At 39.6% G+C, this 14175-nt stretch overlaps 1 protein-coding gene across 1 annotated transcript in view; it reads left to right on the forward strand.

The window, feature by feature from the left end:
* The window catches only part of Cntn3 (contactin 3), a 356765-nt gene that overhangs the window by 319975 nt on the left and 22615 nt on the right, over positions 1 to 14175 (forward strand). Inside the window, exons 17-19 of the mRNA XM_032906010.1 lie at positions 704 to 774; positions 2803 to 3037; positions 7260 to 7375. Of these exons, the coding sequence (XP_032761901.1) occupies positions 704 to 774; positions 2803 to 3037; positions 7260 to 7375 (422 nt within the window). The remainder of the gene's footprint in view (positions 1 to 703; positions 775 to 2802; positions 3038 to 7259; positions 7376 to 14175) is intronic.

A 14175-nucleotide genomic window follows, 5' to 3' on the forward strand; every position in this document is an offset into this window, starting at 1 on the left:
CACACCTAATGCTTTGCTGGGTGTTGTGGGAAGCAGGTGTTGTGCGTACCGGTTCTCATCTTCATTTGTTCATGCAATGTATATAGGGTCCATCTGTAATGCATGCAGCAAATACCGCTGTGTGCGTTACAAAGGCCTGCCATAGGAGCTAGATTCTAGTTTCATCTGAGGATGTACTAACCAAAAGTTTCTCAGCATGAGCAAGGAAGCTGACATTTGGGGGGCGGGGGTGGATATCAAGAACATTTCCTAGCAGGGCCTGAGGGTTATAGTCTGGGTGGCTTGTTCCAATGCCTGCACTGTGCTGAGACTTCCTTCATAATCTGGAAGGATCTCTGCCATTCTGATTCCCTGTGTCCTGGGAAGTTACCTTTCCTCATATTTCTGTCCCCCAAGGATGGAGTATCTTTCATTTGGGTTGAAATATTTTTCTTACTTGTAATGAGATTTCAGAATTATTTATGGTTTCATGTAAATAATATAATTTGGTGAGTTTGCCAAAATGTTTTATAAATGCCTATGAATATAGTTTTGATGATCTTACAAATGAGATACAGAAATACCTGTATATACATGTATCTGTATAATGGGTTTACAGTGTGTCGATGACAAAACTCAATGATATTGCAAATAAGTAAATGAGTCTCTTTTCAGATATTACCGAATAAAAGTAGGGTTTTGTCTCTGTCTCTGACCTACCCAGCTCCAGAAGTCGCACCTTCTGAGGTCAGCGGAGGAGGTGGAAGCCGATCTGAGCTAGTGATAACCTGGGATGTAAGTGTCTGGGTAATATATTTTCCACCAGGGTACACCTCCTCATCCAATCATCACAGTCTCCATCAATGTGATGACGATGACAACTACGATGACAACAATGGTGATGGTAATGGTGGTGGTGATGCTTTTGTTGGTGGTAGTAACTGCAGTGCTTGTATAGATACTGGTAGCACTGAAGCTGGTATTGGCATTGGTTTTTGTGACGTTACTGGTGGCATTAGTGCCAGCAATGGTATTGCTAAGTGATGCTGATGGTGACAAGACTAGCACTGTTGCTAATTTTAGTGCGCTTGCTACTGGTGGCTTGCCCAGGTGGATGTGTGGAGCTGTTGATCATGTGACTGAAGGGGCTACTGTTGCTGCTCTTGATATCACTAATGGTGCTCATGTTTAGGGAATGGTTGAGTCTGATGCTAGTAACAGTACAAGGACCTGCTGCTGACACTGATGGTGGTGAGGGTTGTGAAAGTACTAATGGTTCATACTGTCTGGGCTGGTGGCAGTATGAGTGGCAGTATTTACGCTGAGACTCCCGCTAATTTTAGTGATGCAGACGGTGCTACTGCTGAAGTTAATACTGATAGTAGGGTTGGTGTCACAGATAATGTTCATAACACTAGCTGGGCTGGTAGTATCAGTGGTGATAATGCTGAAATGATGGGGGTGGTACTGATGACGACAGTGATAGTAATGCAGTGGTAGCAATGCAGATAATTCTGCTTGGCATTAGTGAGGATGCTTCTAGTGGCTCTGGCAGTAGTGCTGGTCACATTGTTTCTGCTAGTCACCACTATTGTCTACAGCACTGGTAGTGCTATATCTGTACTGATTCTGGTGTTTCGGGTGATGTTGGTGCTGTGAGGAGTACTGGTGCTGCTGGTGTTTCTGTACAGCTTGTGGAATTGGTGATGGGATAGGTGTGGGTCATGCAGAATTCTCTTACTGGCAGTGATTCTATATAGCTGGAAGAATAGATAGTGCTAAGTCTAGCAGTTCCAGCACTGATGTGCTGGTCCATCTCATAGCTGTGCTGCCACTATGGATGTTGTTGGTAGTGATTATAACAGTATTTGTAGCTGATCATCCTGAAGCTGGCCCATCATGCTATAACGAGTGGTAGTGGTCATGGTCCTAGAGGCACTAATGCCAGTAGGGCTGCTCCTCCCTTGCTGCATCCTATGCTAACTACTTCAATGATCATTAGCACATACTGTTTTTGTTCCATCCTTGTAATGTGGTATCCGTGAAAAGAGCAAGGCAAGGAGATAACAAACAGCATGATCAGAATCACTTGGCTCTTGGCATAGTTCTGAGGAGTAGGTGTTAACAGTTCACTCTGGTTCACCCTTAATTTTCTATGCAGCCCTGTGTGTCCAGTCGATATCACACAGACCATCATGTGGTTGAGTGTCTAGTTTCTTCCTGGCCATTCTCTTACCCTTAGGTTCATGTCACAATTAGAAAATACTATAACAATGGATTTAACACTTAAAAGACAATAGAGCTAAAATATCTGTAATTTGCAGATGCTAACAAGTAAAATGCCATTTCCCATGGTGGAATATAACTAGATTTTTTTTTTTACTTCATCACGTGCAGCTTTGAATTTAATGCACTGTATTAACTTCCTTTCCTTTTGTAATTTTTATACAAAGTCATAATATCCCAGTATGACCCTTTCTATGCAATTAGCATTTGTGAATTTTATTGTTTTTATTTGTCTTAAAATAACAGGTTTGCTTGAATGAAAGTTTAGAAACTCAGATTTAAACCATGTTATATTCTAATATCTGAATAATCAAAGACAATGCAAGTTCATTATCCAGATGCCTGTGAATGAGTGATCTATGCCTGTTTAAGAGCAGCTCAGCAGACTGCCCCATGGTGCTTTTCCATTTTAAAGATACATCTGATCAATTCCATATAGATCACTATTTAATGACTTTCAGGTCCATAAATCATGTTCCCATCATTTTTGCCCTGACCAGATGTATGAGGATGATTTGATATGTCTTTTCCTTGTAGCCAGTCCCTGAAGAACTCCAGAATGCAGGAGGCTTCGGGTATGTGGTTGCTTTTCGCCCACTTGGGGTTACCACCTGGATCCAGACGGTGGTGACATCCCCAGATAATCCAAGATACGTCTTTAGGAATGAAAGCATCGTGCCCTTTTCGCCATATGAAGTTAAAGTGGGTGTTTACAATAACAAAGGTGAAGGACCCTTTAGCCCAGTGACAACTGTGTTCTCCGCAGAGGAAGGTATTGCATTGTTTTTGTTTTTTCATTTCTTTTTATTCCACTCATTGCTCCCCCCATATAAGTTCCCCCTCCCATAGTTCCTCATCCAATTTCTCCTCCCCCTGCCCCTGAGAGGGTTCTCCTCCCCTAACAACACCCCCCCTGCCTTGGGGCCTCAAATCTCTCCAGGACTAAGCAGATCTTCTCCCACTGAGACCAGATTAGGCAGACATCTGCTATATATGTGCAAGGGGCCTTAGACTGGCCTGTATATGCTCCTAGTTGGTGACACAGTCTCTTGGAGCTCCCTGCAGTCTGGGTTAGTTGAGACTGGTCTTTCTGTGGGGTTGCTCCCCCCTTCAAATTCTTCAATACTTCCCCTAATTCAACCATAAGAGTTACCGACTCCAGTACAATGGTTGGGTGTAAGTGTCTGAATATGTTCTCAGTCAGAACCTCTCAGATGACAGCCATGCTAGGCTCTGTCTGTAAGCACAACATAGCATCAGTAATATTGTCAGGCTATGGTGCCTCCCCATGAGATGGATCCCAAATTGGGATTCCTTTCCTTCACTTTCTGCTTCACTTTTGTTCCTGCAGTTTTAGACAGGAGCGATTCTGAGTCAGAAAATTTGACTGTTGGTTAATAACCAAGTCCCTCCACTTGAGGTCCTATTTTTCAATTGGAGGTGGACTCTTTGAGTTCCCTCTCCCCAATGTTGGACATTTTGGCTAGGGTTACCCCCATTTAGTCCTGAAAGTCTCTCACCTCTGGGTCTCTGGTACTTTCTAGAGGATCCTCCCCCTCCAAGACTGCTTATTTCCATTCGTTCTCTTGGCCCTCTGGACTTCACGTCTGTCCTCCCCATACCTGCCTCTTTCCTTTTTCTCCTCCCTCTCTCCCTCTCACTCAGGTCCCTCCCTCTCTTTGCCTCCTGTTATTACTTCCTTCCCACTTCTAAGTGGGATTGAAGTATCTTCAGATGGACCTTTCTGCTTGTTGCACTTCTTACAGTCTGTGAATTGTATCCTAGGTGTTCTGCAATTTTTGGCTAATATCCACTTATCAATGAGTACTTATCATGCATGTTCTCTTGGACCTGAGTTACCTCACTCAGGATAATATTTTCTAGTTCCAGCCATTTATATGCAAAACTCAGGATATCCTCCTTTTTAAGAGCCAAATAGTATTCCATGGTGTAAATGAACTACATTTTCTGTATCCATTCCTCAGTTGAGGGACATTTAGGTTGTTTCCAGCTTCTGGTTATTAAATATAAGGCTGCTACAAATATGATGGAGCACATGTTCTTTTGGTATGGTGGGACGTCTTTTGGGTATATGCCCAAGAGTGGTATAGCTGGGTCTTCAGATAGAACAATTTCCAATTTTCTGAGGAACTTCCAGATTCCTTTCCAGGGTGGTTATACCAGTTTGCAATTCCACCAATACCAGAAGAGTGTTCCTCTTTCCCCACATCCTCAGCAGCATGGGATGCCACTTGAATGTTGACTCTTGGCCATTCTGATTGATATGAGGTAGAATCTCAGGGTCGTTTTGAATTGCATCTCTGAAGACTAAAGACTTTGAACATTTCTTTAAGTGCTTCTCACATATTCTAGATTCTTTTGTTGTGAATTCTCTGTTTAGCTTTGAACTCCATTTTTTTTTTCAGAGCTGGGGACCGAATGAACTCCATTTTTTAATTGGGTCATTTGGGTTTTTTGAGGTTAACTTCTTGAGTTCTTTATATATTTTTGATATTAGCCCTCTGTCAGATGTAGGGTTTATGAAGAAGTTTTACCCAATCTGTAGCATTGCATTATTAAATAAATAAAAAAATAAGTCTCGAAAGTCCCGTGTGGCTTTACAGATAGATGGATGGATAGAGAGGGAGGGAGAGACTGTGTGTGTTTTTTTCAAAGAAACAGTCATCAGGGCTGTTGTTAGTTTACCATTGTGGATCATAAGAATCAACCACACCTTACTAGGAATGGTAAGACTCATTGGATAGATACAGATCATAATATTCAGTTAAATCTCTTCATAAGTTACTCCCAACTGAGTTTCATCTTACCATGGGATATTGGGCCTTACAAAGCTCATTTTTCTTCTTGGTATAAAAAAATTAAGCAACCCATAAAAACAACCCTGGCCTAGAGTTGTAAGCCATGTTTCCTACGGCCTCAGCAAAGGACAGGAACATGATGGATAATGAAAACCAGGAGTTTGACATTTAAGAGATGTAGAGTGTGTTTCTTTGAAAGATGACTTCAACTGTTTTAGACACTTACATACTTCACTGGGAACTTGATCAGTCCTTCTTGTATACCCCCTGAAGAAATCGAAAAATAATATCTTCCTTCAAGCCCTCTTGAGAAAATGGTAATAGAGAATCAAGCACACTTGCCATTTGAGATATTGACAACTAACTGGTAGCTCTGTATCTATTTCATAAAAAGAGCAGAAGTTACCATGGTAGATGGAGAGCCAACACCTGCCAGGCATTGCCAACTTGAAATTTCAAATAAAGGTTGGTATATAGGATGACTTATTAGTCTCTACTTACAAATGAAAAAATGGAATCTTGATGAAAGATGTAAATGAATTTGCTAATATATATAGTAAATGGAAAAAAAAATTCACCCAGGTACTTTGGCTTTACCCATTCTGAATTTCTGAACTATGATAGCAGGTTTCCCCCCACACACCTTTCACTCTTGGGTGTAAATTATAATACATGTTTCAAAGTTTAAATTCCAACCTGGGCAGTTTTAGTAAAACTTCCCACATCTTGTTTTATGTTCTTAATTTCTATTAATGAGGAGGAATAAAGACAGTTACAAAAATATTTTCAAATGGGAGATCCTAATGTCTATAGCTAACCACATTTTCTAGAAACTACAAGACTTACAGGGCAGAACAGAGTTTAGGACATGGTGAAACTGGAAGTTTGTAGACACTGCCTACTTGTGCACCTACCTGAGCACCTAAAACCTGAGTGCTGGTGGTAGAAGGGAGAGACATCCACAGTTTTCTGCTTACATTTGCCTGGCCCACATCCCCTTTGCTGTTACTGTTATTGTCTGACTTGCAACATAGTAAAATGACTTTTTGTTTAATCAACAAATACACAATTCTGGTTTGGTTTTAAAAAGGCAAAATATATGTTAGAAATATGCTATGGCACCTCACTGAGTCGAAGCAAAATCCAGTGAGTACACCTCCACAGTAGACAACTACAATCAGGCAGGCTCAGAAAATGATCTGATGCTCTAGATTGCTAGTGCTGGACTGGTGCTAAGTGACTCTGTCCTAACCGTGAGAGTCTCTTAGAACCCACTGTGATCATCCTTAACCCCTTAATTTATTCAGCTTCATGTAGGCATGACCAATGATCAGGACTATTTAATACAGAAATTGATGTTGGAGAGGAGACATTTCTGCTAAGAACCAGTATCCTGGGAATGGAGAATCTCTGTGAACCCTATAAAACCCAGTAATGCTTAGTAGAAAGAAGATTTCCAATGTAATAACATGGACAAGTCTACCCATTCCTTTGACAGCATTTGCACTTAAATCTGCTTCCTATACACCTAAACTAGAAAAGGCACTTGCTCCCTACTTATTAGTTAATATCTTGACTTGACCTTGGCCTGTGTTTGGCATGATACTATGTCGGTAGCATATATATGTATAGAAGTTCCTAAGCAGCTGAGTTGGGCTAGAGGGAGATAAACAAAGACAGGATGAAGTGAACAAAATGATAGATTGAAGAAAGAAGACACTAAAAAATAAGTCCAGGGGATGAAAATATATGTTGCTTGGCAATGAGGTAACAACAACCTAATAATTATGATATCACCTTTTCCTAAGCAGAAGAGTAACACCTATATTTTCAGGACATAATAAATAGTTTCAAGTGTTTTTACAGAAAAATAAAGTTCTTCTGCGGATCAATGTTGTCGTTGTTGTTGTTATTGTTATTTAAAAAGTTTCAGCCCTTAAATAAAAAATTTATGGTGGTACATTCCTGTAATCATAGTTCTCTAGAAACAAGGATGATTTTCACTAGAGATAGGTCTGCCTAGATCACATAAAGAATCCAGGCCAGCTAGGACAGCATGAAATACCCTGTCTCAAAATTGAATTGAAATTTGGAAAAATATATACAATTTCTGATGATTTGCCAATTAGTAGACAACTTTATCATTATATTCATTGTGTTGTTGTTTCTGAACAGAGCCTACAGTCGCCCCATCTCACATCTCTGCGCATAGTCTGTCCTCCTCAGAAATTGAAGTTTCATGGAACACAATTCCCTGGAAGTCGAGCAATGGACATTTACTTGGCTATGAGGTAATGGCTTTACAATTAACACCTATGTAAACCTATGTTTACATGTTGCTACTACTTTCTTTCATTTCAAATTCTTATCATCAACATTTTAGACTACTATCTTGAGTTGAAATTTTCTTACTGGCAGACTCATTGCCCCATCTTATTATTTAACTATGCCAGGTAGATAGAAATAACCAGCTAGATGGAGAAGAATCATACAGTAGCATATAGTAAATATGAGGCAAAGCCATGTAACCCAAATCTTTTATGTGGATTCACTAAAATAATAATAATACAACTGAACTACAGTATCAAGCTTATATGATTATTTTCTCCTCAGGAAAATATATTCCCCTAACCGTGCTTTCTGGTCTATTTTCTTGATAGTCTTATTATGTTATGAGATTCTCTTTTAGTCTCTAGAGTATTTATCTGTCTGTAAGATAACTCTCACTTAGTGACCTCTGTACTTGGTGAAATAAGAACTATTTAAAGGGAGGATATCTCAAGACTAAATAAGATGAAAGTCAATATAATATTTGAGTGGATGAGGGCATGCCATTTGGTAGAGTCCAAAGTGGTAGGAAAGGTTAACCAGAAAAATTAAAGGGAGAGTAAATAAACATGGAGGACTATAAGCATGTGAGAGAACAGGTGACTCAGAGAACCTTACATGGGTATAGCTCCGTATAGCTGCTTCCACTTCTATTTTTCAGTCTGACCATGTGATATTAGCCAACTGATCCAAAAGAAGTCTACCACAGTCAGCTGGGGCTTATTTGACTTATGTAAGCAAGTTATACAGTCATCCTACCCATTGAGGTGCTGTGTCTGTTCTACAATGTACTTCATATTTTGCAAACTAACAGTACAAGCAAGCTGGGCAAAGGAGGGAAGTGAGATGGGGCAGACAGACACCTGTGTCGCTGTAAGGACAAAGCAAGCAAAAGCTTATAGAACTTTTAAAAGGACAAAACAGCAGAACCATTTTACAGCTACCTGAATCTCAAGTAGCCTCGAGATTCTTTTTCACTTTGCCCTTCTTCTGATTAATGTCTCTTTTTATTTGAACAGCTCCAAGTGTTTTCATTCATTGTAGCAAAAGAAGGCTTGACTTAAACAAATACTAACAAGTGAATTAGAGAAAGGACAGGCAACAGAGCGATAATGCTCAAGATATAGGTCGGAGGCCACTTCCCCAGAATTGCCCAGGGTTATCATTAACCAGGAGCTCTTTAAACGCTCCTTAAAAACCACTGGATTAAACCGTGTGGGCAATGTACATTTTTAGTAAGTATCAGACAAGTGACAACTTTTATGGTTAAGCATAAGAACGGGTTTTGATATCGAGAGATCAAACCAGAAGTGAGACACTCATTTAAGGGAAGGGAAATTGATGATAAAAAGGGGACCAGAGAAAGAGCATAGAAGTCCAGGCATTTGATTCTGTGCAGTGGATGGAAACAGGAGGCCGTGATAAGCCAGGAACAGCAGCTCCCACGGGTCAGAAAACTGACTGTGACAACAGAGAAGCTGTGTGGGCTCCAAGCAAGAATTCAGCTGGAAAGCAGTGAAGGCGAAACCAGGTCCAGCTGTGTGAGCGGTTTCATAAGCTTTGTGCTTCCAAAAAATTGAACAAGTAGCATACAGAAGGCATTTTTCATAAAATACAGCTCATGATAAGAAGAAACACATGGGAACTAGGTCTAAGGGGACTAATTAAGACCCTAGCTTGTCAGTTTTGTTACAAGAGTCCCAAGCTGACACTTGAGTCCTGAGCTTTCTTGCTTAAACGAAGCTTGAAGAAATTCAGGAAGGCTTGGGTCACCTTGCTTGATACCTACTTGCCTTTCTAGAATTCTTTCCATAGAATAAAAAAGGTTAGTAAATTTTTCTGTGTGTCATGGAGGGTGGTGAGAAAGAAAATATGGAAAAATGTGGATCTTGATGGAAAACATTGTTGTAAAGGGAACACTTGTTCTGATTCAGCAGTGATCACCCATTCACCAAGGACATCTCTGCACTGGTACACATAAAGTGACAGAGTCAAATGTCACAAAACATTACCTGTCCCAGTTTCGGAAAGGGAACCCTAGAAGGACTGTAATGGAAATTCCCATTAGATGAGCAGGACAAAGGATTCTGTTTTTAATCACAACTAGTCAAAAAAATCAGCCTGTATATTTTACGAATCTTCAGTTAGGAAACAAAAACGCATGCCAACCTTGGATGCTTTTGCCCTTACAACCAAAATGCAGACTTATAAGTCCCACTATGACTGTACACGTGAAACACTTAAATAAGGGAGGATACCAGAGTGGACTTGTGGGAGTACAAAACATCTTGAGTTGTTGGGAATGGTTACTAGGTGACATTGGTACATGGCTGATGTATGTGTGTGTTGATACACATGTGTTTATACAGGCCTAAAGTTGATGTTAAGTTCCTTCTTCTCTTTCTTTCCAACTTACATTCTTGAGACAGGATATATCACTGAACCCAGGTAAACATCATCATTTCAGAAAGACTAGCCGGCCGGTAAGCCCCAGGTATCCACTTGCTTCTGCCTCCCTGTTGTGGGGTTTTAAGCATACAAGTGAATTAATGGCATACACCAGGCAGCAGCATTTTGCATTGGATTCTGGGGATTTGAACAAAGTAGAAAACATGAGCCCTTTACCGTCTGTGCTGTGTCTCTAGCCCTGAATTCTTTTAGATATATCGATTTAGCTGCTGAAGAGTCAAACCAAAACATTTTATTCAAAGGGGATTTCATGTCAAAGGAAGCACGTGATTGAGGGAGAGAGAGAGGGAGAGAGAGAGAGAGAGAAAAAGAGAGAGAGAGAGAGAGAGAGAGAGAGAGAGAGAGATCAAAGAACCCAATGGAAGAAACCAGAGTATTAATAGAGTTCACACCATTTTCAGGCATTCAGATCCCCCTGGCAGAGGAGATAGGCACCATACAGTCCAGAGAAATTCACTGATTTGCTTGCTCCTGTTTCCCAAGTTCTCAGGGCAGGATGCAAACAGTTGATTAAATTAACACAGTTTGGACTTTGCTGGTTTTGAAGTGATTTTTGGTACATTCATAAATCTTTCCAAGGTTCATCTAAAACAGAGAAAATAGTAACCAGTAACTCACAGCCTTATCTGAGAATTCAATGAAAGAAAGCAGCCTTGGTCCATTTGAGTGAGAGTTCACTGAAAGAAAGAAAAAGTGAAAGAGAGAGAAGGAGGATAAAGGAAGGGAGGGAAAGAAGGAAGGAAGGAAGGAAGGAAGGAAGGAAGGAAGGAAGGAAGGAAGGAAATAAGTCCACTATACATCAAGTATGTGTGTGTGTGTGTGTGTGTGTGTGTGTGTGTGTGTGTGTGTGTGTGTGTGTGTGTGTGTGTGCGCAAGTGCATATCTCCTGTTACTGGTAGGGCAGGAAACAAAGGATTATAAAAAAAATATTAAGACTTTCTATATAAATGTTGGGTTTGAGCATACTTCCATTTTGCCTATTTTTGCAAAATGTAGCAAACAGAATGTTCAAATGTAGCATGCAATATGTGTAAAAGAAATCATGATGTAAAATGTCTTCCACAAGTATGTGGTATACAAAAAGAAAGAGAAAATGAGTTAAGATATTCATGAACTAATTGGGGGAACTGTTAAGAATTAATGTATGTAATTATAGCCTGATCAAAATATACCTTTTCTTCATTTCAGCAACTATTTTAAAATCAACCTGGAAGGATAAATGACTTAGCAAAGTAATTAATTATCTGTCATGTGGCTGAGGTTGTGGGTTGCAGATTCCTAGGTTTGACTTTGAACTTGTTAATAACTCCCACTTCTCTCTATGCTCAGTGAGGGATGATCACAGCCATGTGGCAAGCTGTGCATGTATTGTCATTAGCATCTAGACTAATTTCCTTTTTGATTTGACCAAGCATTAGTTGAGGAGCTCATTTCCCTGTGCTCCAGTTTGTTTCATCTGCTAAGTGGTTACACTTGGGCTCATATCTTCCCACTGCCCTTTGAAATAAGAACAAGAGAGGCAGGAAAGATAAAGGAGAACAGAAGCCTCTAAGTATGTGGGGATTGGGTGCTGGAGGAAAAGAACGCAAGGTCCTTACATGATGCATACTAACTGTTTTTTCTTCTCCTTCTTCTTGAAACAGTTTAATTCCTAATATATAATAGAATATATTAGAATATATAGATAATATATTAGAATATATTATATATTCTCTGAAAATATCATCCATGTATATAATGCATATTAATCACCCTCTTTTATCTCTCTTCCACTCCTATTAACTCTTTCTTCCTCCCTACAAATCCCTTCTTCACATCATGTCTGCTTACTTTGTGGCCTACTGAGCTTAACCAAGGCCATTTGTATGACCACAGATATGAACTATCCATTGCAGTCTTGTGGCTAACAACGAGGACTATCCCTTTAGGCAAGAGTTCAGAGAGGGGTAAAAGACACTGTGCCCCTCACCATTCATGACTGACTGCTGATGACAAGCTAGTCTTGTACAAGCATATAACTGCATTCACTTTCAATCTATGGTTACAATGGCTATGTTCAGAATTGAGCACCCTGCACTCATATATTGAGCATAGCTTGAACATCTAGGAATCTCTGCATTCACCAAGATCCATTTCTCTGAGCAAGGCTGAGAGTGATATTTTTATGTATGTTATGGGTAAAAGACAATCTGCTCAATGGTGGGAAGTCTCACTCAAGGACCACATCTCGAAAATTAACTCTGAATCCCCAATAGCTCTTCAGCTAGGGTTGAGACATGTGGAACCCCACTCCCATCTATGCTGCTTTAAATTTCTGCAGATGTTGTGCCTCCGGGCACAGCTGCTGTGAGTTCATATCGTTTCTAATAATGTACTGTATTATGTGTGAATGGAGAACTAGAAGAAAGTATCTTACGACAAAGAAGGAATGATAAGTAAATGCTAACTACCTTGGTTTGAGCAATACTTGATGTATACAAACACTAAAACGCCTCACTATATGGCATGAATATTGCCTTTGTTTCTTTTCTTGTTGCTGTGGTAAAATACTTCAACAAAAGCAACTCTGGGAGAAAGCTGATAGTCCAACCTGTCAGGAAAACCAGAGAAGTTAGTCTTAGTATGTGCACAGTAAGGAGCAGAGAGCAATGGATGTGTGTTTCTGCTCAGTTTCCCTTCTCCAATTATCCATTCTAGGATCCTAGTCAAGAAATGACACCACCCAGAGTTAGGTGTCTCTTCCACCTCCATTAACACAATCAGTATAATCCCCACAAGCATGCCCAGAGGTCCATCTCCTATGCATTCCTATATTCTGTTAAGTTGGCAGTCACAAGTATGTACAATTACTGCACGTTAATAGTTATTTTTAATTTTTAAAACATTAAAAGAAATAAGCCCATGTAGAATAAATTTTGTTAGTGTGTGAAATAAAGCTTTGCATGTAAATGTGCACCACGTGGCATATCCGGGGAGCCTCTGATAGAGTTTTATCTTAATTGTGGCACAGGAAGGAATACAATACAATACAACAGAACACTTTGCTATGAGTTCTTGATGCCTTCTCTTCTTGATTGAGTTCCTGATTGCTTCCTGCTCCAATCAGATGTGCAGAATATATTTGGCCACTAACATTTTCATTATACTGAAAAATACGTCAAATACTTGAGCACCTTCTCTGAGAGTGTGGAGGCAAAGGTTCATGACTTTCTGCTCATTTCTTGCTGTTTAGCAATGAATTTGCATAGGAAAATGAGCACAATCGGAAACAGTTGAGAAATGTTTGAATGATGCAATTCAGAGAGAATTCATTTAAGTGAATAAAATGTAAATGGAGGTGCCCTACCATGCCCCTCTATGTGTGGTGGAAGTAACAGATGCCTCTTTGATGAGCAACCCTTTTCCCTTAAGGGGTTTTGCTAGACAGCCTCTCCAAATGATGCGCGATGAGAAGGTAGCAGGACATGAGCCAGATTGATGTGTACAGTTGATCCAGATGACTCTCCCAGGGCCAACAACAGATTGACCATAAGTGAAAGAGAAATGGAGACACTTTCCTAAAATATCTCAATGCATTTTTGCATGTCTTCTGTTTATTTCAATGCGTTCAGTGTAACAGCTATATTAAAATATTTATCTGCTCAAAAATATCAAGCACCCAGATAACCACTTTCATCTATTTAAAAAGGATTCTTGATGTAATATCTGTTCTTTAGTGGCTAAGCAAAGGCACCATTTTTCAAAACAACATCTATGTGTTGCATTTCAGTTTACAGTTAAATTAAGAGAAATCTCTGATGCAGTGATCATAAAGAGTCCTCGCTGCAGGAGGATTACTTCTGGGTAACCAAATTACTTGCAAAAATGGAGATAACATTCTTGTTCTTGACATTCTTCCAGTTTGCTTCTGTTTACTTAACCAGATAAAATTGTATTGACTAGCAAAATGGTTTTATAATTCAGAAGAAAACCAAAACAAACTTGTATTATCTCAGCAGCAAAGTAAAGCACCACCATTTTACAGAAGCTCAGAGGCCTGTATCTAAAACTCAGCTTGGGGAAGGAAGGAGAAATAGATTAGTAAATGGTGTTGGTCCAAGTCATCTCACAGTTCATCAGTGGTTTGTGTTCCAAGGTCCCAGAGAATTCTGAAACCATTGATAATAAAGTTTGTTTTATAAATTATAAAATAATATATAGCATATATTACATATAATATGTACTTACCATATATTTATATACCATATATAATATATATGTCTATAATTTATAAAACAAACTACATATTACCAAT

Source organism: Rattus rattus, chromosome 6 (assembly GCF_011064425.1).
Source record: "Rattus rattus isolate New Zealand chromosome 6, Rrattus_CSIRO_v1, whole genome shotgun sequence".
Classification (NCBI taxonomy): domain Eukaryota; kingdom Metazoa; phylum Chordata; class Mammalia; order Rodentia; family Muridae; genus Rattus; species Rattus rattus.